This window comes from Ostrinia nubilalis, chromosome 15 (assembly GCF_963855985.1).
Source record: "Ostrinia nubilalis chromosome 15, ilOstNubi1.1, whole genome shotgun sequence".
In the NCBI taxonomy this organism is placed as follows: domain Eukaryota; kingdom Metazoa; phylum Arthropoda; class Insecta; order Lepidoptera; family Crambidae; genus Ostrinia; species Ostrinia nubilalis.
In genome coordinates, this window is record NC_087102.1 from 5,996,561 (window position 1) to 6,023,302 (window position 26,742).

The 26,742-nt window shown below is 35.0% G+C and overlaps 2 protein-coding genes and 2 long non-coding RNA genes across 4 annotated transcripts; 1 reads left to right on the forward strand and 3 right to left on the reverse strand.

The window, feature by feature from the left end:
* Positions 1–1,603: 1,603 nt before the first annotated feature.
* Positions 1,604–3,418, reverse strand: LOC135078455 (uncharacterized). The gene is made up of 2 exons (XR_010258615.1): positions 2,939–3,418; positions 1,604–2,828 (listed from the first exon to the last, which is right to left on the reverse strand). It is a non-coding gene; the product is annotated as an uncharacterized LOC135078455 (long non-coding RNA).
* A 297-nt stretch (positions 3,419–3,715) lies between these two features.
* On the reverse strand, positions 3,716–4,420 carry LOC135078456 (uncharacterized). The gene is made up of 3 exons (XR_010258616.1): positions 4,226–4,420; positions 3,971–4,139; positions 3,716–3,818 (listed from the first exon to the last, which is right to left on the reverse strand). It is a non-coding gene; the product is annotated as an uncharacterized LOC135078456 (long non-coding RNA).
* A 12,262-nt stretch (positions 4,421–16,682) lies between these two features.
* On the reverse strand, positions 16,683–18,669 carry LOC135078825 (uncharacterized). The gene is made up of 3 exons (XM_063973381.1): positions 18,500–18,669; positions 18,251–18,412; positions 16,683–17,984 (listed from the first exon to the last, which is right to left on the reverse strand). The coding sequence occupies exons 1-3, from the start codon at positions 18,558–18,560 to the stop codon at positions 17,758–17,760; spliced, it is 450 nt and encodes a 149-aa protein (XP_063829451.1). The 5' UTR covers positions 18,561–18,669; the 3' UTR covers positions 16,683–17,757.
* A 284-nt stretch (positions 18,670–18,953) lies between these two features.
* LOC135078826 (uncharacterized) lies at positions 18,954–24,899 on the forward strand. The gene is made up of 3 exons (XM_063973382.1): positions 18,954–19,110; positions 19,182–19,364; positions 21,815–24,899. The coding sequence occupies exons 1-3, from the start codon at positions 19,062–19,064 to the stop codon at positions 22,027–22,029; spliced, it is 447 nt and encodes a 148-aa protein (XP_063829452.1). The 5' UTR covers positions 18,954–19,061; the 3' UTR covers positions 22,030–24,899.
* The last annotated feature ends 1,843 nt before the right edge of the window (positions 24,900–26,742 follow it).

Genomic DNA, 26,742 nt, shown 5'->3' on the forward strand with positions numbered 1-26,742 from the left:
AAACTTGTTTCACCACCAAATAATACTTATGGTTATCGTGCATATATTGAAACGTTACTAAACTATGCTCAACCAGCTAAACAATCACATCTTACTTGTGGACTTTGGTATGAAGATACTGCTGGAAACATGAATTCAACGGATGATTCAAACAAAGGATTCATGAAAAGACAAAACCTCGTTAAAGAAAGCAAGGAAGTAGAAATGATAGGACATTTACATGGTGATATATTCAATCAAGAGAAATTTTTAATAAATGGTGTTGAAATGTGTGTAAAGTTAGTAAGATCTCGTGATGCGTTTAATTTGATGTGTTCATCTAATGATGTAAAACTAAAAGTTTCTATTGTAGATGCAACACTTATGATACGAAAAGCTCGTATAAATCCATCTGTTTTGCTTGCTCATCAAAAAGTTTTAGCATCAACTACTGCCAAATATCCTATAACTAGAGCTGAAGTAAAAGTTTTAACTATTCCATCAGGGATTCAAGGTAAAACTCTTGATAATGTTTTCCTTGGACAAGTACCAAAAAGATGTGTAATTGGATTCGTAGACAATACGGCATTCAATGGTATTCTTACAAAAAATCCGTATGATTTTTATAATTACAGTATAAACACGTTCAGTTTATATATTGATGGTATGCAAATTCCATCTAAAGCCCTCCAGCCAGCATTTCATAACAATTTGTTTACTTCAACATACCATACTTTGTTTTCTGGAACTGGAATCCATTTCTTGAATGATGGAAACGGAATTTCTAGAGATAATTATGCGAATGGTTACTGTCTAATGGCTTTTGACTTAACTCCAGACTTATCAGCAAATTCAACTGCTCACTGGAATCTTATACGACATGGTAGTGTTCGATTAGAAGTTCGATTTGAAACAGCTCTCACACAAACTGTTAACTGTATGGTATATGCTGAATTTGATAATATTATTGAAATTGATAAAAACAGGAATGTTACTGTAGATTTTAGTAGTTAAATTTAGAGTGTGTAGGACTACGTACATATTGTTATTACTATCATGGATACTTTACAAATTCAAAAATACATGAAAAAAATATATCATTCCTTAGAATTTAATGTGTTTGCTGCGAATAGAATACCAATTCATGTAACAACACCTGTTTACATGATCAGTAATCTTGACTCCGATACTGAACCTGGATCACATTGGGTAGCAATATACGTAAATACAGATGGTATTGGTGAATATTTTGATAGCTTTGGTCGTAAACCTGATGGTTATCATTTAGCATTTTTAAGAAGAAATACAAACTGGTATATCTATAACAATAAGCCTATACAAAGCATATTTTCATCTGTTTGTGGTGAATATTGTTTGCTTTACTTATATTTTAAGTTAAGAGGAATGAGTTTAAGAGATTTTATAGAAATGTTTAGTAACAATTTGATAAATAATGATATATTGTTAAAAGAAATGTTTAAGTCCTTTATGATGTAATTTTATAATGTTAAAAATGTATGTAATAATAAAAAATATGTATAAAAATTTACTATGACTTTTATTTGTGTAACCTATCTGCTAAGGAACAAAAAACCAAAGGGAAAAGATAAAGGAAACAAGAAAATGCTTAAAAAGTGTTTTTTATTCAATAAACGATTTTATATTACATTTACAAGAAAACTTAAAATTACTTAAAAAGTTAGTTTTGTATAATATCTCATATGTTTTAATTTTTTTAAATCATAAATTTCATCTTTATTTAAGTGTGTTGCTTTCGATCCATCATCCGCGCTAGATGAAACATAGGATATGGATTCAATAATCGGATTCGGACGTTCCACTGTCGAGGACATTTTTGTTTTAGCTTTCTTGTTTGGTGTGGTGAAGAATTCGTCAATGAATTCATTGTTTGTTCTCTTACTTGAACTTTGTTGGTATGGAGGAATCTCAAAGCATTTTTATTTTTTATTGCTTACCGTATATTTTTGGCACCCCGGTGCATTCGATATGCTCTTTGTTATTTCGTAAACTAATTGTCGAGTTTTTCTATGTATTGAATCGTTTGTTGGTTTTGTGAAATATTTCACACGTACATCCGCATGTTTCCATTGCTCTGATTTGTCTATGTTTTCAATTTTTTAAATTCATAAATTTCAACTTTAATTAAGTGCGTTGTTTTCGATCCATCATCCGCGTTAGATGAAACATAGGATATGGAATCAATATTCAGATTCGGACGTTCCCACTATCGAGGACTTTTTTGTTTTAGCTTTCTTGTTTGGTGTGGTGAAGAATTCGTCAATGGATTCATTGTTTGTTCTCTTGCTTGAACTTTGTTGGTATGGAGGAATCTCAAAGCATTTTTATTTTTTATTGCTTACCGTATATTTTTGGCACCCCGGTGCATTCGATATGCTCTTTGTTATATCGTAAACTAATTGTCGAGTTTTTCTATGTATGGAATCGTTTGTTGGTTTTGTGAAATATTTCACACGTACATCCGCATGTTTCCATTGTTCAGATGGCTCTATGTTTTCAATTTTTTTTAATTCATAAATTTCAACTTTAATTAAGTGCGTCGCTTTTGATCCATCATCCGCGTTAGATGAAACATAGGATATAGAATCAATATTTGGATTCGGACGTCCCACTGTCGAGGACTTTTTTGTTTTAGCTTTCTTGTTTGGTGTGGTGAAGAATTCGTCAATGGATTCATTGTTTGTTCTCTTGCTTGAACTTGAACTTTGTTGGTATGGAGGAATCTCATCTTCATCAGACAAAGGGAAGTAGTAGTTTTTAAATGTATTTTCATCGAATGCAACATTACATTCGGATTCAGGAATCTGTAACTAAGGAAAGATATGCAACGTTAGTATAAAAAAGATATTACTTAAGAAAATTAAACAAAAATGTAGATTGAAGAACATTATAGTAAAATGATTATTAATGTGTTACTTACCTCCATAGTTATGGATGTTATTGAGTCTTGTGTTGATAGGTATTGAATACGAATTCAGAGGAAGAAGTGTGAAGAAAGTAGTGATGTATATGGGTATTTATACCAGTAATGTCAATTTAGCAATGGATTTTTAATAGATATTATTAGTTAATAGTAACTTGTCTTGGAATGTGGTAGATGTTATGTTACTGGTTTTGGAATATAATGTGGTGAGTCATACAATAATGGAGTCATTAGTTGTTGGTAATTAATGAAGGAATAATTAACAAATAAAGTAGGACACACATTCGCGGATGTTTATCTCCGGATCCGTTGCAGATACGAAGCTGGGGATGCGTGCAATCGCTCCAAGTGACCCCCTAAACCTTTTTTTTTTTTTTTTTTTTTTTTTTTTTTTTTTTTTTTTTTTTTTTTTTTTAGCCCCCGGAGTTTCGGATTTAGGTGAGCCAGAGTTGGGTGAGCCAGAACTCTCGAATCCCTACTACTTTTTTCTATATATTCAATAGACTGTAATTCTACTAACGTTATACCATTAAATCTGATTTTTATGTATAATATTTGGACAATAATTAGAAGTATTTTCCCCAACAGCCAGACAGTTTTGACAGTTCCAACTCCTTGCCAGACAGTTTTTTTAGGGTAGCTCCCAAAGCCACCACGACCCAAACTTCATAATTCACTAACATTATATCCTATATTGGGAGCATACGCTGACAAACTTTCAGCTTTTATAAAATGACGTAAGTCTGGCGTTCACTAGCTCTTAGTCTATATGATACATGATTGGTAATCAATCAAAATTGTTATTCAAATTGCTGAGAGTTTCAATGGCTGGCTGCTCATGGTTTCATATATTATCATCTGGCTACTCGGGTTTCCTCTGTAAAAGAAAAAGTAATGTTAACTAAATACTAATTTAACTTGCCATCCTAACAATCAATATGAAAGGGCATAACATTTCAGTTTGTCTAGAGAATGCATAGGTAAGTACCTACTTAAATAATAAAGATTCAATTATTGCAATCAACATACCTTTGACTATTCTTTTCCTGTCTTGTTAGGTCCAAAAAAGTGAGGCTAAGAACTGCAAACCGCTGCACTTTGCCTTTGGACTTCCACTCGCCAAAAGCGAGATCTCGATGCTCTTGCAGGATTTTTGTTAATTTCTAGCTGTTAAATCTTCTCCTCCATTCCATAAAATCTAAAACAAGATAGAATTACAATATACATATTTAACTACATGATTTAACTAAAAAATCTTTTCACTTGCTAATTTAATTTACTTACCGATGTCTCATCATGTTAACATCGTTAAATGGTCTTTATTTACTTTAAAACATAGCTTTATATTCAAATTATTTTATTACGACTTCTAATAACATTCTAAGAGGTTAGAAAATACGTCAAAACAAGAAAAATCCCTGTCTTTTCAATGTCAGACGTGTGTGAGCGTGTGGCTGAGTGTGATTTTACAGTAGAAAAATAGAAGAAAAATTTTCCACGAAATTAATTTATTACAACAGTAGGAATACACAATGGATAGCTCTTTTTATTTTCTATGACACAAGTGACAATCAACAGAACATTGTTTCTATAGCAACTTAAATTTATTCATAACGCCGCTTTGCTTGCCAGCTACATTAACAAGACGAAAGATGTTCCGAAATTTGTTTACCCAACAATATAAATATTGATTGGTAATAAATAATAATGGTTTTAAATACTTACATATTAAACAAACAATAACACAAAAACGTATAAACAATTAATGAGGCGTTATGAGCATTATTCATCTTTGTAACTTATTTTTTTAAATTTAATAACAACATCTTAAAATAACGCAGCATGTTTCGGACGGAACACACCATTCCATGTTAAATAAAAAAAAACTTGTAAAATACTCTATGACTCGTCGAAAGAAGCTTCTTGGCCTTGCGTGCCGACGAAAGAAATTAGAAAGTTAAGCTAACGAGTACGATCCTTAATAAAACAAGAATGAACGTTTCGAGTTCGAACTCGAAACGTACAAAAATTCGTCCTCGTCTTGAACTCGAAAGTTTTTCGTACTAGAGGTACAGTAAGTACTTCGAGAAAAACATTTTCGGTCGGTACAAAAACCAGAATGAGTTCGTCTTGATTGGATGTAATAGCGGTACCTACAGATGGTACGGACAAAAAATTAAGATATTTAATTGTGTAGGTACGTGATAAATGATTGTTGGAGGATTTAGCTTAGAGATGGGTTTGTAGCCAGCTAGTTTGGATAATAACTGATTATTATCTATTAATAGCCATTATTAGCCATCCATTGGCTAGTAACCCTGCTATTAATAGTTTCTTACGTTTTTTCTTCTACCTTTAAAATCAAATCAATATTAAAATCAAATATTACTCAAAGAAACAAAAAAGAACTAAAATATTAAAAAACATCAATGTAATTTATATAAACGACATTTTAGTTAAAAAGAATCCAAATATATAAAAGGAGAAACTGACTGACTTAGTGACAGATCACGCACAGCCTAAACGGCTAAACGTAGGCACTTGAAATTTGGAAGGGACGTAGCTTAAATACCGTAGAGGTGCACTAAGAAAGGAATTACCGAAATTCCCAAGGGAACGGGAATTAGCGGGAAAATCCTTTTGTATGAAAAATCTAAACCGCTTAAGTCAGACGCTTGTAATTTGGCATGTAGGTACCTTAGTAAACTTAAAGCTTAGTTACAACAAGGAATTCCCAAAATTCCCACGGGTACGGGAATTAGCGGGAAAATCCTTTTTTATGAAAAATCTAAACCGCTTAAGTTAGACGCTTGAAATTTGGCATGCAGGTACCTTAGTAAACTTAAATCTTAGTTACAACAGGATATTGCAAAATTCCTACGGGAACGGGAGTTAGCGGGAAAAAACATTTGTGTAAAAAAATCTAAACCGCGTAAGATACATGAAGGGGGTAAAACGGGATCCACGCGTACGAAGTCGCGGGCGGCCGCTAGTGCTTAATTCGCCTGTTATTATTACTTAAAAAATACATAAAATACCCAGAAAATGTCAATAAATAATAAAAACTCAGATATTTTTTGACTTTTTTTGTCGATAAAAATAAGTTTAGTAGTTCCGCCTATTTTCATATGTGCACTTTTTCAAGACTCATACTGTACTAGTGGCCGCCCGCGACTTCGTACGCGTGGATCCCGTTTTACCCCCTTCATCTATCTTACGCGATTTAGATTTTTTTATACAAATGTTTTTTCCCGCTGACTCCCGTTCCCGTGGGAATTTTGCAATATCCTGTTGTAACTAAGCTTTAAGTTTACTAAGGTACCTGCATGCCAAATTTCAAGCGTCTAACTTAAGCGGTTTAGATTTTTCATACCAAAGGATTTTCCCGCTAATTCCCGTTCCCGTGGAAATTTCGGGAATTCCTTTCTTAGTGCACCTCTACGGTACCTAAGCTACGTCTCTTCCAAATTTCAAGTGCATACGTGTAGCCGTTTAGGCTGTGCGTTGATATGTCACTAAGCCTGTCAGTATCTCCTTTTATATATTTAGACTAGCGGCCGCCCGCGACTTCGTACGCGTGGATCCCATTTTACCCCCTACATCTATCTTACGCGGTTCAGATTTTTTCATACAAATGTTTTTTCCCGCTAACACCCGTTCCCGTGGCAATTTTGCAATATCCTGTTGTAACTAAGCTTTGAGTTTACTAAGGTACCTGCATGCCAAATTTCAAGCGTCATCTTACGTGGTTTAGATTTTTTCATACAAATGGTTTTTCCCGCTAACTCCCGTTCCCGTGGGAATTTTGCAATATCCTCTTGTAACTAAGCTTTGAGTTTACTAAGGTACCTGCATGCCAAATTTTAAGCGTCTATCTTACGTGGTTTAGATTTTTTCATACAAATGTTTTTTCCCGCTAACTCCCGTTCCCGTGGGAATTTTGCAATATCCTCTTGTAACTAAGCTTTAAGTTTACTAAGGTACCTGCAATTGCCAAATTTCAAGCGTCTAACTTAAGCGGTTCAGATTTTTCATACAAAAGGATTTTCCCGATAATTCCCGTGCTCGTGGGAATTTCGGGAATTCCTTTTTTAATGCACCTCTACGGTACCTAAGCTACGTCCCTTTCAAATTTCAAGTGCTAAATTTGTAAACTATGAAGGGATATGTTTAATCATTAGTATAACATTAATAGCAGGGTTATCATCTGAAATCGGCTATTATTGGCTATTAATGGCTAATAACTGCTTTTAATCCGTTTTTAGCCAATTGCTATTAACCGGATTATTAGCACTTACCCATCTCTAATTTAGCTGGACCGGATATAGAAAATTCTGCATTAACACAAAGATTTAGTACTTAATATGGTGGCAGTAAAAAAGAAAATGCGTAACGTGCCTGTCTGTAATCCTACTTGAATTAATTCAAAAAATCTTACTTCACTGAAAATTTAGAAATCCTTAAAAGATATTCAAAAATTTTGATCGAGATCAATTACTACGTTTAGCTTTACTAATCCTTTGTTTATCAAAGATTAAAAAAGCAAATGGTTATTGTTTTTCGGTATAAAGGTAGAATCCAACGACCTCCCTACAAATCGAGTTCAAAACGTTCCCACCTACATCGCACAGAATATTTTTCACTCAACAAAATCAATTATCCATTCCATCATGCTACTTCAAGCCCATGCATATTAAAGTAGACAGCCTGTTCTAAACAACATCTGATTAGACAATACGACAGTTACGCAACCGCAACCATGGGAAAACTCATGGAAAACGATTGAAACTACGCAGTTAGAGCATTCGAAACTATCTTAGAAAATATCGCATTTCATCTGCATACAATGACGGGAGGATTGTATTAGAGAATTCGTTTGTACTAAATACATTAACTTTCAATACAGTTATACGGTAAAAAAACTTACCTAAGTACTTATGTAAGACCTATGTGTTCTTACAATTAAAAAAAAATATCTTAATTACTTACTTTACACGTGACTTTGCCGTTACTTAGTAGTAGTGAGTGAGGTCGATTTGTGGAGCAACTTCTCAGATCAGGTCATAAACAAAAGAAGAAATTAATTTAAAGTAAAATTAATAATACTTAATGCAGTTTTAGAGGAGGTTTGCAACCTTAGGGTACCAAATGGAGACAGTCGTAGGTAAGTAGTAGATAGAGATGGGTTATACTAGGTAAATTTGATACTAGGTGCACCTATTCCAAGTATTTATTAATACTCGATCCAAATACCTGTTCCACCTAGTACGTAGTAATTTAGCATACTTGACGCGACTAGTGCGGACTAATCCAAGTAATATGACTTTAAAATACAATTTTCTTTGAAAAGATACAACCGTAGTATGAATAATGCAATTTGAAATTGAATAATAATATATTTCCTCCCTTCATACTTCAACAGGCTTTGGACTGTCAACTTAAAAGTTGACGTATTTAAAAGATATCAATTTCATTAAAATATTTACATACTTTTTTATTATTTACATGAATATGGTTTGACTACGTTTGTGTGCGTTTGCTTCGTCGCGCTCAAATTTGTTTGGTCAGACAGAGACGGAGTGAATCTCTACGTTCGCACATAAGCTTAGCGAGAAATACTAGGTGCGCGTAATACACGACTACGGATTACGCAATAATAACCTCTATTACTTTCAGGGTAGGGTCGGAAATCGTGTAATTTATAAAATACTAGGTGGATCAAGTATTTTTTAAAATGGAATAGGTGCCGCCTAGTACTGTAAAATACCTAGTGTGTGGATCTGTTCTAGTAAATACGTCTCATCTCTATAATCCACGTAATACGACTTTAAAATACATTTTTTTTAAAGGATACAACCGTAGTATGAATAATGCAATTTGAAATTGAATAATAATTCCTCCCTTCATACTTCAACAGGCTTTGGACTGTCAACTTAAAAGTTGGCGTATTTAAAAGATATCAATTTTATAAAAATATTTACATATTTTTTCTTATTTACATGAATATGGTTTGACTACGTTTGTGTGCGTTTGCTTCGTCGCGCTCAAATTTGTTTGGTCAGACAGAGAAGGAGTGAATCTCTACGTTCGCACATAAGCTTAGCGAGAAATACTAGGTGCGCGTAATACACGACTACGGATTACGCAATAATAACCTCTATTACTTTGATGGTAGGGTCGGAAATCGTGTAATTTATAAAATACTAGGTGGATCAAGTATTTAAAAAATTGGAATAGGTGCCGCCTAGTACTGTAAAATACCTAGTGTGTGGATCTGTTCTAGTAAATACGTCTCATCTCTAGTAGTAGAGTTAAAAAATAGGATGATTGTGAGATGATGACTTTTATCGACGTCAAAATGTATGAGCAAAATCTATAAAATAGCGTGATACCTAATCGCTTATCGCGGCGCGCATCTTACGCCTACAGGTTAAACTTTCAGTATTTTACCACGATTTTCTCTCGATTCTCTCGTAACCGATATCTCACCCGCCATCGACCACATTATCCGGTGGAAGTCGGAATATCATTTATATCCTATAAAAAGTCTACATAAAACCACTACGTAGTAGTTACCGCAGTTTTGTACGCGTGGAGCCATTATTATGTGTTAGTTGGATTAGATAATCATAATAAAACGAAAACTCATACCTACTAACTACTACATCATATCTGTGTAACTACAGTATTCATTAGTTTTAGGTTGTTATAACGAGGTTTATAACAACATACACTATCGACTCTAATAGTATAGAGTTGGTATAAAACATTATACTCGTCAATAATCGTGACTATGTTTGACAAAGGGTTTGTTTTGTTATTAACAACATGTCGACGCGTGATATTATGCCAACAAAACTAATGGGCACCTAGGTACCTACTAAGTACACGCCTACTGACGTTATACACACAAGAATATATTGTAGGCAAGCAACTGGTACTTAGATAATATGCATTTACTACTCGAGAGAGGCAGATAATTTATTTTTCCTTGAACGAAATAAAATTTAAAACAATAATAACTAGCTATTCTGTCGACTTTATAGCGACAACGTCCATACATGTCAGCAAAACGTACTAGCTATCTGAATCCGCTACGTGATTTTTATGAAAAATAGAGAAACAAAGATGTCGGTTACAGCTAATTTGTTACTATTACATACTAAACAATCTTGACCTTCACTAGTTGGGTTTTTATTGGCGTTCAAGCTGTAGATCCTGGCTATACAGGAGTTGCAGCGGTGGGAACGAGAGGTGGGAATAGTCCTGTCATTCTGTGTTCCATACTAAATTGAGATCTCCTTTCCATTCCAGGCGAGTCAGTGCGATGCTGGACATGCTCTTCAGACCTGAACCCTTACTGCGGGGACCCGTTCCCTGGCTCCAGATCGGACTACCAGCCAGCCAACTACCAGTTCCGATTGGAGAACTGCGACGCCAACACTGGGGCTACCTACCCGTACCTGACTTCGTCTAGGTCGGCATGTAAGAAGCAGAAGAAATACAGTAAGTGATTTTTGGTATATGATTCAAAAAGTAAAAGAGATTTGCAATCACTAACTAAAAGAGATTTGCCATGAGACGCCACTGCATATCCTCATGGACTGGGGATCTTTGATGCGCAAGTGTAGCTTACACGTGGGCAAAAATCCAAAGCCCACAGGATATGAAACATATTTTGGCGTGGGCGCACTTTAAGAAAAATAGTAGCGATCGCAGTGATACTTCTTCATTGAACTTGAATAGCCACTCAACAAAAACCTTTAGCATAAAAATACCCATAAAAATACCTAGAACCAAATGAATTCTTATTGATTACTTATTGTAGATAGTGCAAGTAACTACCCATTCTAATGAATGGTATAAACAGTTTAGTGAGTTTTTCTGGCAGGTATTTAATTTGCGAGAAAAAGTGTTATGCCATTAGGCAAATACCGTAATTTTAATAACATTACAGACAAACGACTTTCAAAGTACGGTATGACCAAATAACCCTGTCGCGACATTCCGAGGGGAATAATTAATTTTCAAGGCACCTAAGGCTAAAGCCCCTGCATTTTCATTAATTAATATCTATATCCCATGGTCATTATAATATTAAATATCTTCTCTTTAAATTGGTTCTCTACCAAAATTAAATCCCAGCAAATGTAGAGTCAGTCGTATTGGAAAACTGTACTTAAAGCAGGTGCCTACATTTTGCATGGAGAAATCTTTACATACCGTCGCTTTTAAAGCTATCGATGGTAACTCATTTGTCAATGCCCAATTCGTCCCACTCTCTACGCATCGGTATTCCATGCCATACTTTTTAGTACAAACAATCTGCTTGCGCAAGTTCTACGAGTACTTACACTGCAACTCATTTTTCAATTGTAGGCAAAAGACGATTTCTCCTTAAGCTTGATAAATTATTGAAAGTTTATCAATCAAGCAAGGCTGTTCTCTCTAATTTTCTTACTTTGTACTGTATGGCATCTCATCTTTTTATGATAAGGTAGTTGTTTTTATTTTTGTTTAAGTATAAATACATTGATAGTAAGTGCACAGCTCGCCCTTCGTCCCAGTTCACATTTGGTACCAGTTTCTACCGTTACGTATCGCACGGCTGGGCAACTTTTGTAATGTACAGTCCCCATCACATCAGACTAAACATTTTTATTGGAAAATAGCCTGTATTACGGCTAGATAAAGCCTCAAGAGTCTAGCTTGATGTGCCTCTCTGTACCTCGGTTACTGAACCCTTCACTTTATATCAAATTCTAAGTTTACAAGGTTTCCTAAGACTAAATTGCCGGACCGGTAGATAATATTTCAAGGCGTCTAAACTTAGGTAATTTGAAAGGATTAACTATTTCCTCAGATGTCCTTTAACTTGTTTTATAGCTTTAATCTCCTAAATAGTCATCTAGTGCCATCTATTCCCTAGTAATTATTGTTTCAAGGAAAAGATAAATAGTGCTTATGAAGAGTTTAGTTAGACGCAACTAACTACATTTTCTCATCACCTTGTGGTTAAACAAAGGGATCTATTCTACTGTACATTCTGTCATACTGTGCCCATTAAGTATGCTTGTGTCATTCATTGTGAATGCCTTCAATGCCAAATGTGTACCAAGTCATAGTGAGAACATGGTAAACATTTTAAAATTAGCGTCAAAATTAAGCTGCCTAAATTATATCTTTGTATCTAATAGGTAAGTAGTTACCTATTCACTATAGCCATGATAAGGCCTAGGTCATTATTAGTGTTGAATTAATAAAGTTAAGTAAGTACCTGGATGCGGACAGCGCAGGATCGAATGATAGAAATCCAGTACAGCACTGGACGCCAGTTGACTGAAACGAACGAACAAAGTTAAGAAAACCCCGATTTGCAGTATTTTATTTTAACAAAGCCAGAACTTTGGTATTTATGATTAAATGCAGCAGTGCAACGTGGTAAGAAAATAGAAAGGTATTAAAGATAAATTAGAAATTATGGAAGCATGAAACCTGTCTTCGACAGACATATTTTTAGCTATGGCAGACTTGGGGAAAAGGACCTATTGATAGTTGCGAGAAGCCAAGTGCATAGCGTGAGCGAAGGTTGAAGCATGTCACGCCATTGATAGTATTACCATACCACCAAGTCGTCACAGGGTATCTTACAGTATTGGAACGTCATGCAATGCCATGTAGTTTTTTTGTAGCCCTTTTTGAAGAACTAAAGTTAAAGTTCTAACAATCTGGACGCACTAAAACGGGGCAAACATTGTAAGGCATTTTGAAAAGGAATTAAGTACCAGTAACTACAAAGTACGGGTGACAACTGTTTGTTGCTGACTGTAATTCGTACAAAATCTGAAATAAGTAGACTCAATCCTTGATTGGATTCTTAATAAAGTGAGAAAATTGCTTTTCTTTATTTTCGTAAACTATTGCCCTTGTTACTTTTCAAAAAAAAAATGCCATGGCTTGACGTATAAAAAGCATGTGTTCTAAAGCCATGACGGGCACATTTTCAATGTCACATGAAGTCAATTTGCGATGTCCATACGGAAGAGTACCTGCATGCTGTGACTGCCCAACCAATTCTATTGTTCTAACTAAACACAGTTAATTAAGCCGTTTTATTTAAACCACTTCGCTATAATGCGACAGACTACTAGGGGAAAGTAGTACGAGATGATCCCCTTAAGCGGGAATCGCTGTAAAATACATATTTTTCAAGGTAAACCAAAAATAAAGACGATTACTACTAGTATATTTATCTATCCAAATTTCCAAATACTCAAAACCAGAAATTAATTGAGGTTTCATTAAAATATTTCATTTTTTGCAAAACCTTACAAAGTGATCATCTTGTACACCCCTGTGGGTAAGATGATCCCCCAGGTAGGGGTAAGATGATCCCTATGATTCTATTCTATGATTTATTCTTTTCTGGTTGTATTCCTTTCGGAGTACCTAATTATCCGAACAAATCGTTAAAAAGTTAGAAAAGAAAAACATTTACGAATTAAATAACGAAAATAACCTATTCTTTCTTAGTACCTGCTAAAAAGCGTTTAAATAATTTAAACGCTTTTTGGCTGGAGCTGTGTTGCATATATCACAAATAAATTCACCTGCTTCATCACCCTTTACCCCAGCACATGCTTTATGGCCCCATTTTCCACATGCATAACATCTTATCCATCCTTGACCCTTGGTATCGCTTGAAAACTTTTCTGTTCAGTACAGCCACTCAGTATCATCTTCTTCAGACTCAGGTGAGTTATATGAAGTTCTCTTTCTTTTATTTCACTTCCCTTTACCTACTCCATTGACTTTTTTGTTTTACTTCCCAGGGATCATCTCGTACATATAGGAAGGGATCATCTTGACCCAAGTCCCACTTTTTGTTAAATATTTGCTACAATAATCTACAAGTACGCGGCCATGTTTTTATGGCCAAAATATTAAAATTAAACATAATAGAAAGCCTAAAGACAACAGTAATTACATTTAACATTGTTTGAATAAAAGTAACATAAGCTCAAAGTCATGCCTATTTTAGATCAAAGGTACATAATTTTTCTTTTTTCTCGTCAAATTCGATGTATCGCTCACGCCACCATTACGATTTGACTGAGGCGGGGAGGTGTCCAGAGCTATGTTTTACCAGTTAAAGAAACTAAATGACGTTAGTGGTTTCAGCACAATCGCAAAGGATCATCTTACCCCAGGGGATCAACTCGTACTACTTTCCCCTACTTACTGAGGGTACATGAATGCTAATACACGCCTTATTCTGCGCAGAAACTTTTAAGCCATGTTTAAGTACTTACAGTCCATATTTAGAAGTCCTCTTGAAAAGTGGATGGCAAATTAACTGCTTACACATATGTGTTCATAAAAATACGAAATGTAAGGGAACATCGCACTAACATCAGTTTAAATTCTTCTTAGATTTTTTAATTGTTATCGGGCGGGTATCCCAGCCAAGAATTCAAGAATATTTTTAGTTTTCTCAACGTAAATGTCAATGATCTCATCTTCTATTTATATTCTAATTAACACATTATTTTGATAATAAATCAGCAAAGAGGGTACTCTTCAAATACACTAAACTGTCTCAGAAAAGTATTTTTCAGGGAAACAGGCAAATTCCGCGATTGTCCAATTTTCATCTGCATCTTCCTAACCAATTCTACTTTCTCTTCCAGTCAACGGCCAGATCGTGGTCTCCCGAGGATGCACGTGGAAGCGATCAGACGACTACAGCGTCAGCTGTCCCAGTTCCACCAACGGGCCCAATGAGATCACCCAGTTCTGCGAGACCTGTGACTATGACGGTTGCAACGGAGCCTCCGCCATTGGCAAGACCCTCGCCTTACTCGTGGCACCACTTGCCCTCATCCTCTTCAAGTAACACCTCAATCGAAGTTATTTTTGCCAAGAAATAATTGTGAATCTCAAAGGGTCGCTAGTAGGTATGTATAAATTGCGGGACTCAAAAATGCTAAATGTATAAAAACGAATCACAACAGGGTAGTAATTACAATCACGCATTGATATTTGAAATGTATTTTAACTAAAAATGGCGTATCGTGAGTTCTCCTATGATTGTTCACCTCACTCGCGCAGCATCTACTGTTAAACCATTTCAAAGGACTTTGTAGCTTTCGCTTAGTTCGTATACGCGAGTGGTGTAGCCCAGCTTTAACAAATGTATACCTACATAAGTACGTGTCATTAATTCACTGCGACAAATAGGTAGTACGTAACTTTCTCGAATCTGTATAAAGTAATTCTTGGCAAAAATACAAATATCTGCTCGCAACGGGTGAGCTGCTGAGCTACAAGTCTTGGGAAAAAAAAACTGTTTTAATGTATTGTAAGCTCAGTGTGAGATGGTCTCTAGATTAACGAACATGTCGGCGGTACAACACGGTCATTAGCTATTGCGCTATGGTTATATGAACAAATAATATCGTAGATATCATATCAATCTACCTAATACTTATCGTCATACAAATAAAAGCTTAATTTAAACATCGCAAATCCAATAAAAACATACATTAAACTAGATTTATCACCGTTGTTTACGCCGACATGTATTTCCAGCAGTTTATAGTACAAAAATATTTAAGTTTCCAGTCCAGACACGGGACCATGTGAATATTTTACTAAATAACGAGTAGGTGCCCACCTAGGGTTGCCAGGCGTCCGGCTTTAGCCGGACATGTTAGGCTTTTTAGGGACTTGTCCGGCCAAATATTGCCTTGTCCGGCCTGTCCGGCTTTTGTTAGGCTTTTTATTTGGTTGTCGAGCCACAGAATCATATGAAGCGCACGCATCAGGATGTTGGGCAACCGATGATGATAGTACTCACTCATGAGCTGACACTAATTGCACCCCCCCCCCCCCCCCCCCCCCCCCGGTCACATGTCCGGCTTTTAGGGTAAAATGTCCGGCCAAATGAAGCACAAAGTCCGGCTTTTGTGAGTTTTGACCTGGCAACCCTATGCCCACCGTGACAGTTTGCACGATTAATGTAAATTATTGATAAGCAATAAGATAAATTAAGCTTTATTATAATACCAAATAGTCCATAGATCCGAACTAAAGCAATATTAGACCTTCATAAGTATCAGAATGATTTCATTTGTATTCAAACTTTTTGTTACTTACATTTCATGAAGTAGGTAGTTATGTATTTTAAAATATATTATGTGCAAAGTGAATTTAAATGTAAATATATTTTCGTTACTTACTTCCATAATAATATTTTATATTGTTTTCATAAATAATAAAATAAACGAATAAGTCAATCACTTTAATTCTGACTGGTGTCTAATATTTGTTTAATTCCTGTTAATACTGAAAATACGTAATGTATACCTACCTACTATAACTTATTTTTACAAATACACAATTGAAGTTTCTTAAAAACCTTTTTCCAGACATCTTTAAGTATTTAAGGCACTAATGTTAAATGTATAAAATTAATAAAGTTGTTCACAAAATTCCTTGTTTTTATTTACATCTTGATTCCTGACAAATGTATTTTATTTTGTGTAGAATACGCGACAATGCCAGAATACACAGGCGATATATGGCGTACTATACATTTCATGCCCATCTAATGTTCAGTAAACGTAACTGGCTGGTGTTCTTTCTTTTTAATAATATGCTATCATTCGACAATAAAAAAATTAGCTGTAGTGAGAGAAGTTGGTGGTATGATAGCAGTAACATGAAATGAAAGATAGTATTTAAAAAATATACTTATAAAAGTCTTTATTTCAAATTTTACAATAAGTCAACTATTCTTATAATTAAAATGGACGGACACAGTTATTACAGGACGGATTGAATACTTAACAATTTTACACATTATCAGTGTTGGTATGATCAGTCGAGGTGTTATTTGCCAGTCAGTTCCTGGTCTGAACAGCTATTACCTTCCTCTTTGCTGACAACTTAAAAGTAAAAATTACATGCACATTAAAGAAAATAGAAAAGGTGGTAGCCATCTGAATGTTTTCAACCCAGTCTAACTACATAGATAGATACTCATAATAAAAAATCTGTCTTATCTAGCTTTTGGTCTTCAGAAGAAATGCACATAATTAACTTACAAAGAAAATTCATAATTACATAATATTAAATGAAACAATACACATTATAAAAACTTTTTGGACTCATCTCATCAAGTACCAATGTAACCATATAACTTATCATAAGCACTATAAATGCAATAGAATGTTTGTATAATATAGTAACTACAATACTACTACAATTATAAAATATACTTACAACCAAAGATCAGATCAGCAGAACCTTCATTTTTGCAGTTATAAAATTTAGGTAAGATTACTTCTTCTTTCTTCTTAGTGTTTTTTTATCAGAAGAAGGATTTCTGTCTTTTCCGAACAAAACAAAATAAAATAAAATTTGTGATTATCACCAAAAGCATTCTTTTAAATCTTTGTGAAAACTGTTTAAAAGTAAGATTCTTATCCAGAAGTGTCTGGCTGCTAAGTACAAAAATAATAAAATGTCACAAAGATAAGATAGTAATTAAAACTCAATCATATCAATCAGTAACATTAAACTTAACACATTTCACGAAATGTGATGTGAGATTCCTTTAGTAGATTTAACTTCATTTAACAAATGCATTAGGTATTGGCTTAATTTTAATGTTTAAGTTGCTGGTAGTACTTTCATAATTCTTATGTTTGTAACTTTGTATACCTTTTTTTTACAATACTAGTTGTGCTGAAGTATTATTTTTAGTCTTCATAATTTTAAAACTATTTTTCTTAGTTTTAGTCAACATTTTCTTATAAGATTAATTTAAACAAATACGATCCGGCCAGCAATGAAATCAACAGCATGGGCATGGGACTAAACAAAGAGGAAGAATTGCATCCGTCCTTACTGTTACATGTGCAGTATTCGATGAAGATGTTGTACGTTCCAGTTCTCATCAGGCAAAATCGTTCGTCTCCTTGGATACCGACTTCGCCTAAGTATGCGCAACCTCTGAAGTATCGCCACACTCCGTTCACTGAAAGATGGTTAAACAGAAAAGGTTAGTTTGTATTTGACAGAGTATTAATAAAAGAATAAAATTGCGTAGCTAATAAATAAAATGAGTAGCTTTTATAGTAAATCACATGAGTTGAATTACTCAAAGACCAAAGCCTATACTACGGCATCTTTGGGATTACGAAATCAGCTTAGGTTTTTATGTCAAGTATTAACAATCAAGAGATGTTACCTTTCCCAAAATTTTGAAATTAATAGCATAGATTCAAATCAAGAATTATTTACCTTTCTGTCTTATTTTGCGACACATGGTTGGTCTCACGCCCGGCAAGTGCGGAAAGCCCTTCTCTTGATTACAATCCGTAATTGGCACTGTACTGTTGTCAAATGGGTCTGCACATTTAGGATCATTGCTGGATCGGCAGTCCCAACACTTTATGCTCAACACTGAAATGAAATTAAACTTTTATAGGAAAGATCTTGGGTTGGACTTGGGCGTGACCAAGCGTATGAATATGTCGTATTAAAACTTACCATATGGCACTACTTGGAGCACTACAAGGAAGCAAAATACGAATTTAACTAAATGTGCCATTGTAAGTTATTAATTATAGGAAAATCGAAAATTAAAATATTAAATGCATAAAACCAAACTCGTTACAATAACCCACTCAAAAACCTGTTGTTTACTGTTTGTTTACTACTATTTTACCGAATGTCGTTATGTAGCACATTAGCGGGTAGATGTTTCGGACCGTAAAAAAATATTTTTGAAAACTGAAAACTGCTGTGAGAGATAGTTAAAAACTTAGCATATTTTATTTCTTTGTATATAACAAAACTTTTTAAAAGCTACAAAATTTAGCATTCACGACAGTATTCCAATACAGAATCAATGATTATTTTATTTGGATTGAAATAACTACTTATCATTTCGGACCATTAATATGGATGACAGTTCTTTTCACATTGACACTGAAGCGTTAAAATAAAACTACTTTAAAATCGGTTGTTCCATGTTTTGGGTGTGGTGTACTTTGTTGAAATCAACAACTATATTGTAAAAATCTACTAAAAAACAAACCCTAAAACAAAAATGATCACTAAACTATGTGTGTTGATTGTTCTGTGTTCAATACCTGCAGGTATGCATATTTTCACAACAGTTTTCTGTAAGAATTATCAAGACAAAGTAACAACAACTCTGTTCTTACAGCTCTCTCTGTGAGATGTTACCAATGCGCATCGTTTCAAGATCCGAAAGGAGAAGACAATTGTGGGGCTTACAAAAGGTTCGACCGAGATAGTCATGTAGCCGTGGAGTGTAACAGTGACGAGTCACATACGCCAGGGTCTTTCTGCATGAAATTAACCCAACAGGGTCCAAAAGGATTCATATGTGAGTGTTTATCTCATTCATCATCACTATTTCAGCCGTAGGACGTTCACTGCTGAACATAGGCCTCCTCCAATGATTTCCCTCCTCCAATGATTTCCACAATAGCCGGTTGGTGGGGGCCTGCATCCAGCGCCTTCCTGCTACCTTTATGAAGTCGTCGGTCCACTTTATAGGTGGACGTCCTACGCTGCGCTTTCCGGTACGTGGCTTTCACTCCATATGATAATATCTCATTATGCAGTCTTAAATATGGGTGTCATACTTGCTATCGAACGTCGAAGTATCTATTGTCTAGATATTGACAACTATGCATCAACGGGTCGCTACATCTACGGTACTCTATATTAATTAGTACGTTACAATGAATGTTTTGTTATCGAACGTCGATGTATTTATTGTCTAGATATCGACAACTATGCATCAACGGGTCGCTACATCTACAGTACTCCATAATAATTAGTAGGTACGTTACAATGAATGTTGCTGTATCTATTTGTATTCCCGCTTTGGCATGGGTTTTTTAACGTACGCCCGCAACCCACGGATTTGCTCGCAAGGACTTCGTCACACACACGCACGCGTATGTACTCAAATGTCTCCGCAGCGCCTAATCCAGTAGCGGCGTAAGGGGGGGGCGGTGGGGGCGGTCCGCCCCGGGTGCCAAGCATCAAGGGGTGACAAAAGTCGCGCAAATTAGTACTCACATCATGATACGGGGGGGAGGGGGGTGCGCGATTGGTATCATTATAGCTGATTCGTAAATCTTTCATCTTCGACAAAAATCCTGGGGGCCACCAGACCTGACCATTCTGGGGTGCCATAGCCCCGAGCATGGGGGGGGGGGGGGTGATCGCCCCGGGTGCCAAGCCATGCTACGCCGCCACTGGCCTAATCGTTGTTGCCCCGTTCCGTTGACAACAATATGGGATCATCTTTAATATATCTGTAACAGTTTCAAAATCCGATTAAAAATCCAATGCCGCTTAAAGTGAGAGAAATGTCTAAAGTTCTAATAGAATTGAAAGTTTTATTCGGTCAAAATTCTTATAGCAATAATTATTAGTAATACATTTCAAATATTAAGTACATATACAGGGTGGAAACGATAAGTGATCTAACTCGATTATTTCTAAACTACACAAGATACCGAAAAACTGATTACTGATCCTGAAAGTGCTTCACGAGCTCTTTCAAACGATATTAGTAATAGGTTACAGACTGGATAATATCCGAAAATTCAATGTTACTAGCTTCCATACATTTAGTACTGCCGCAGTAATGGCACTCATTACTTGATAATGTTAGCAAGTAAAGCCTAAAACCAATGTTTTCCATGAATAATTTTAAATAAGAATGCAAGTTAAATAGGTGGCTCAATTATATTCAATACACGGTCTTATAGGTAGTGGAGATAATACAAGAGCTGTGCCGCTCGTGTATGCGTTTTTGTCAAAGAAAAGTCAAGAGTGCTACGTACACTTCTTCACGGAGCTAAAGCGTTATGCAGATTCAATGTTCGACTTTAATGAAAACGAAGACACTTTTGCTCCACCTATAGTAATTGACAGACTTTGAGCTTGCGGTTATAAATGCCGTAAGAGTTGTGTTTCCTGGAACAGTCCACAAGTGTTGTCTATTTCATTTGGGGCAGAATGTTTGGCGACGAGTTCAGGAGTATGGGCTGCAACAAAAATATGTTGAAGATGGCGAATTTTCTCTTAAGATCCGTCATTTCATCGCTTTAGCGTATTTACCACCTATAGAGATACCGTCAGTTTTCGCACTTTTGAAGGCCACCAACTTAACAATTGCCAGAATGGAAAGCGGGGTACCAGCTACTCCACCTAGAAAGAAAAAGAGGATGCATCAAGAAGCAATCTCGCGGTTTCTTGAACGGCGTGACGATAGTATGGATGTTTTTCAATTTCTGAAAGGAATAGCAAGCAATTCTTTTTTGTAGTACGTATCATACACAATAAGATACTTTAACTTTAACTTTACTTTAAACATGTACTAATTAATTACTTTATTTCATTATTTAAATACACAATAATATGTATGATTAAAAAATTGTTTTTTCTTAATACTTTACCTTTTAGTACAAAATTTGGTAGGAAAATATTACTTACCCACCCTGAGAAGTTCGTTATTTACCCACCGCGACTTTTGATGTCATGACACTGATTAAACAACCGATTGATTTCATGACTTTTAATATGGAGTACCGTAGATGTAGCGACCCGTTGATTTCATGACTTTTAATATGGAGTACCGTAGATGTAGCGACCCGTTGATGCATAGTTGTCGATATCTAGACAATAGATACTTCAACGTTCGATAGCAAGTATGACACCCCTTAAATATAACTGATCAGTCAATAAATTTCACTATTTATGTCAAAATTATACATAGAAACTGTCTGCTTTTAAGTTTGTTGATAAAATTTTCAGGGGACGGAAGATGGCGGCAAGTGATTCGCCGTTGTGCGTCAGTGGCCGACACAGGTGTCACTGGAGTTTGCAACTGGGGCGTCTACCCGAACGGAGTGTACTGGGAAGAATGCTATTGTTCCACAGACGACTGTAACCATTCCTCATACATACAAGCCTCTCTAATGCTGACTGTGACTGCAATAGTATTCACTGTGTATTCATACAGCAGCTAATAATTCTAAGATAGTCATTAGTACTTTAAGTGCCTTATATGACTGAAAAATAACATTCTGTTCTGTACCGTCCATACACTTACTGATAAACAGATATCAATGACCTATATGATCTGTATACTTAATAATTGTTGTGATTTTGTCACTGGTAAAGTAGCAATATCTTCAGTTCACAGTTTACTGTGTATGATATATTACCAACATACTTAATAGATCACATCTAAGTCTTAACCAGAAAAACCATTACCAAAATAAACATTATTTCAGAGAGATATTGCCTAAATCTTTCTGTGATAGACCAAAATATGCGGGTGAAGCTATGGGCAAAAGCTAGTTTGGGGCCGTTCAAGTATTACGTAAGCACCAAGGGGGGGTGGGGGGGTCTCTGTTTTGCTTATTTTGGATGACATGGGGGGTAGGGGGGTCTAGATGATGATTACGTCATCGTTAGTTATTTCATCATTGCAAACGTTGTGATAGGGATAGAGACATGCGATTATTGGTTTTACGAAGGTAATACGATAGAGAATAATACAAAGTAATAAAAACCACCGGTTATAGGGGCATTTTTTGGAGAAATTTATTAAATAACCAAAAAAACACGAATTTAAAAGCATTTTTTTTATCAAAAAGTATCATTTTTTATTATTTGTTGGCCTTTTTTGTGTATTTAATGTATTTTTTAATATCGCCCGTTATTTAGCATTATTACTGTTTTTACTTTATCAGGATATACCGCTTAGTTTAACGGTAATTACGTTTTCTTTACAATAAGTAATTGGAAGAAAAAAAAACTATAAAAAATTAAAAAAATATATATCAATAATTTTTTGACCTCTTTTTTGTCGATAAAAATAGGTCTAGTTTCATCTATTTTTATATCTACACTTTAACGTGACTCACACTGTATAAAAAACATTTATAACTAAAAATGTTTATGTAAGCATAGGGGGAGGGGGTAAGTGCTTTGCTTACTTTTGATGACAACGGGGGCGGCGGGGTAAAAAATGGTAAGAAATCTGCTTACGTAATACTTGAACGGCCCCTTTGTGTTTAGGTGTGTTGGTAATAACAACTGTGTTACTGTTTTAGCACTGAAGATAATATCCCAACAATTGGTTACTATTTACACCTTACAATAATAAGCTCAAGTGTGAAGACATAGTAATTGGTACAAATTGTACCAAAAGTCTGATTGAGAATCTCAATTTTGTATGTTATTTTTCACTTAGTGTATTATGTAAATAATAGTTTTCTGATCTTGTTACAATCTCTTAGCCTTTTGATATTTAGATGAACTGAAAAGTTATTTTGGTTTAGACTTAACCATTATATTTTTGTGAAAAATGATTTATTTAAGTCCTATCTCTCTAATATTTAGACTTATTGTTTTCTTAGTGCAATGAAACATTCCTTCTTAAAGTCGAAAGTCAAAATTTCTTTATTTGTATACAGGGTGTCAGGTAAATGGGTATATGAGCCGACACTAGCCCATGTTAACATGCATATAAATGGTATGCTGAAGTCAGAAATTTGATATCATCATTTTAATTTTTTAAATGTTCATACAAAATAAAATTTTAAGAATCTGATTTGTATGAAAATTAAAATAATTAAAATGATGATATCAATTTTCTGACTTCACCATACCATTTATATGCATAATAATTATGTTAACATGGGCTAGTGTCGGCTCATATACCCATTTACCTAACACCCTGTAGATAGACTATTTAAATAGTACTTACAAAGCGTCAAATATTTTGCTCTTGCCAAATACATTCCATAACCCTACGGGAGTTCACAAAGATCATCCGACCGGACTTCGCAATTACCCAAGTGTTAACCAACCACGGATATCACAAAAGCTACTTAAAACGTTTCCACATCGTCGCAGATGACCACTGTCCTTGTGACGACCAAACGCCACAAACATGGGAACATCTTCTTACACAATGCCCTAGATTCGTCACACAACGCCACATCCATGAAACCACTTCTCGCTTGCTTAACGTAAATCCTTACAATCTAATAGATATAACCAAAAAAGAAGAAACTACCAATAGCTTTAAAATATACATAACCTATATAGTAAACAGCCTGAAAGATTTTAATAAATGAACACCCACAAAATCTCCATCTAAAACACCGCATTGCAATTGGAGTAAACCGTTAGCACCAGTTGCAAGTGCATTTCAGTAGCACTAATATAAAAAAAAAAAATACATTCCATATTCAGGTTAAAAGTTAAAGTTTTGGAAAATGAGTATTTAATATTAATTATTATTGCAATGATACCTTCACGATTTTCTGCAAAGAAGAACTTGACAGACATACAACTTAATTTATATTATGTTTCTTGTTACTAACATTTATTTTTAAATATTTTTCAACAAGGACTGTCATATTTTGTTATATTTATCGATAATGCACAATAATATGGAATAGATAGATAGAAAGTATTTATTTATAATAATGATTATGTATTTATAATCAGTATGTATTTATAATAATGATTATGATCCTAGTTTTAAATGTATTTCACATTATGGTAACTCAACCAATGATTGACTGATAGATATTGCATTTTGGTATCTAAATAGACCTTGTTATCAAACTGATCCGTTATTTTTTAAGTTTTAAGTTTTTAGTCTCCATTTTCAAATTAAATGACGTAGCACATTTGGGACTTCCGAGTTGATAAGTCTGCTTTGACCTTAACATGGAATCATAATTAGGGATTAAATATATAATGTATATTAGTATAATTACTATTATTATAAACATAAGTAGTGCCTGTGAAATGAAATATGACGCCGTCCGTTTTGTAAGTTTTGTCAATTGAAATAAAATCTATTTACTATGAATAAGAGCTTTATTTTACTATAATGTAGTAAGTATAGTTTTATTATAGGACCCTAATAATATGGTTCTTCACTCACATGGAGTATTGGCCAAACCAAACTTTTTAAAAAATCGTACCAATAAATCGCAATTTTATAAAGTGTCGTAAATGTTTATCAGACTGTTATCTATATTATGGAATAGGGGGTCACAGCGGGCATCTTCCTTATCTATCATAATAATATTATTAATATTAGTACCTACCTAATCCATGAAAAACATCTTGCGGAGTGTTACAGTAGGGTCAGGGAGGCAACAGTGACTCACTTTTTTTTCGAAGCTTAATAAAAATAGATATCGCTTTAATATTGGCCTAAAATTTGCTCACATTTTAGATACACTATTGAACTGTAACTGAGCACTCATGATTCTACATTATTTACTACTTATGTCAAAGTAGGAACCTAAAACAAAAAAATGATAATTGAGCCACTGTGGACTACTAGGTGTACACACTGACTCACTACCGTGGTACACAGTATTAACGTGGTACGGCAGTATTTATATGAAAAGAAAATGCCCATTCCGCGTAGTTTTTTATTAGAAATAATAACAAAACTGCACAAGCTATTCTTATTATAATCAACAATTCAATACGACTCTTAGTACTTTTATTGCTACCTATAAGATCTTAAGTCATCTCAATCTCTTCGTTATTTATTTCTTCCCTATTTTTCTGTCGGTTTTTTCCGTGGCATTCTGTAAATAAAAAACAAAATTCGATTTAAAGTTATAAAAATATTGAATTCGTATAAAGTATTAAAATTGAGTCACTGTGTACTTCTACGCCATTTTGTAAATATTTGATCAAAAAAACCAAGATGTAAAACAAATTAGTCAAAATTCGGATTAAAGACAATTGATACAAGACCTACTATCCGATAAATATAACGGCTATTACCTATAGCAACAAACAAAGATATGAAAACAATCGAAACTCACCTTAGAATGTAATTTAGTGGGCGCGAAAACAAAAAACATTCCCTCACCCTTCCGCACGGCACTTGACCGGCGAGTAAACTGGTTTAAACGTGTTCGGGTACCAAGACCTTTGAATCGGTAAAAGAGACAAATATATATTCCTATGCCTTCAGGTCGAAACATGACTGAGCCACTGTAGCCGACCGAGTCACTGTTGCCTCCTTGACCCTAATTTAAAAAACATAACCCTCCTTCTGGCGCAGTCGGGTAAAAACAGGCCCAATTTAAAAGACAATGCACTCTGCACTGATGCACACACAAACAAGTAGGTATTCATTCATTAATAACAATTTTTAAATTGGCATCAATTGATGCAATGACACACGACGGCATCAAGAAAAAACAATTGTAATTAAATTGAAATGACGCCATGGGGCGGTTAGTGTTCAATGCCACAATCGTCTTCAATCGGAAGCCCAAACGAAAACAGAACCTGAAACACCTAGAAAATATATTTTATATTTATAAATTCTTTACGTTTCTTTAATACTCTATAGCCCGACGGATTAGCAAGCTGAAGTGGCAATGGGCAGGGCACATAGTACGCAGAACTAACGGCCTATAGGGCAGCAAGGTTCTAGAATGGAGGCCGCGTACCTACCTACCGGTAAACTGGTCGAGAATGCTTTAGTGCATTAAGTTCGCCTTATGTACAAATTTATTTTGGCATAAAAGTTTAAATAAATAAATAAAACGCAGCGTGGAACGACCACCCACAAGGTGGATCGACGACCTGATAAAGGTAGCAGGAAGACGCTGGATGCAGGCCGCTACCAACCGTGCGATGTGGAAGTCATTGGGGGAAGCCTATGTTCAGCTGTGGCTGAA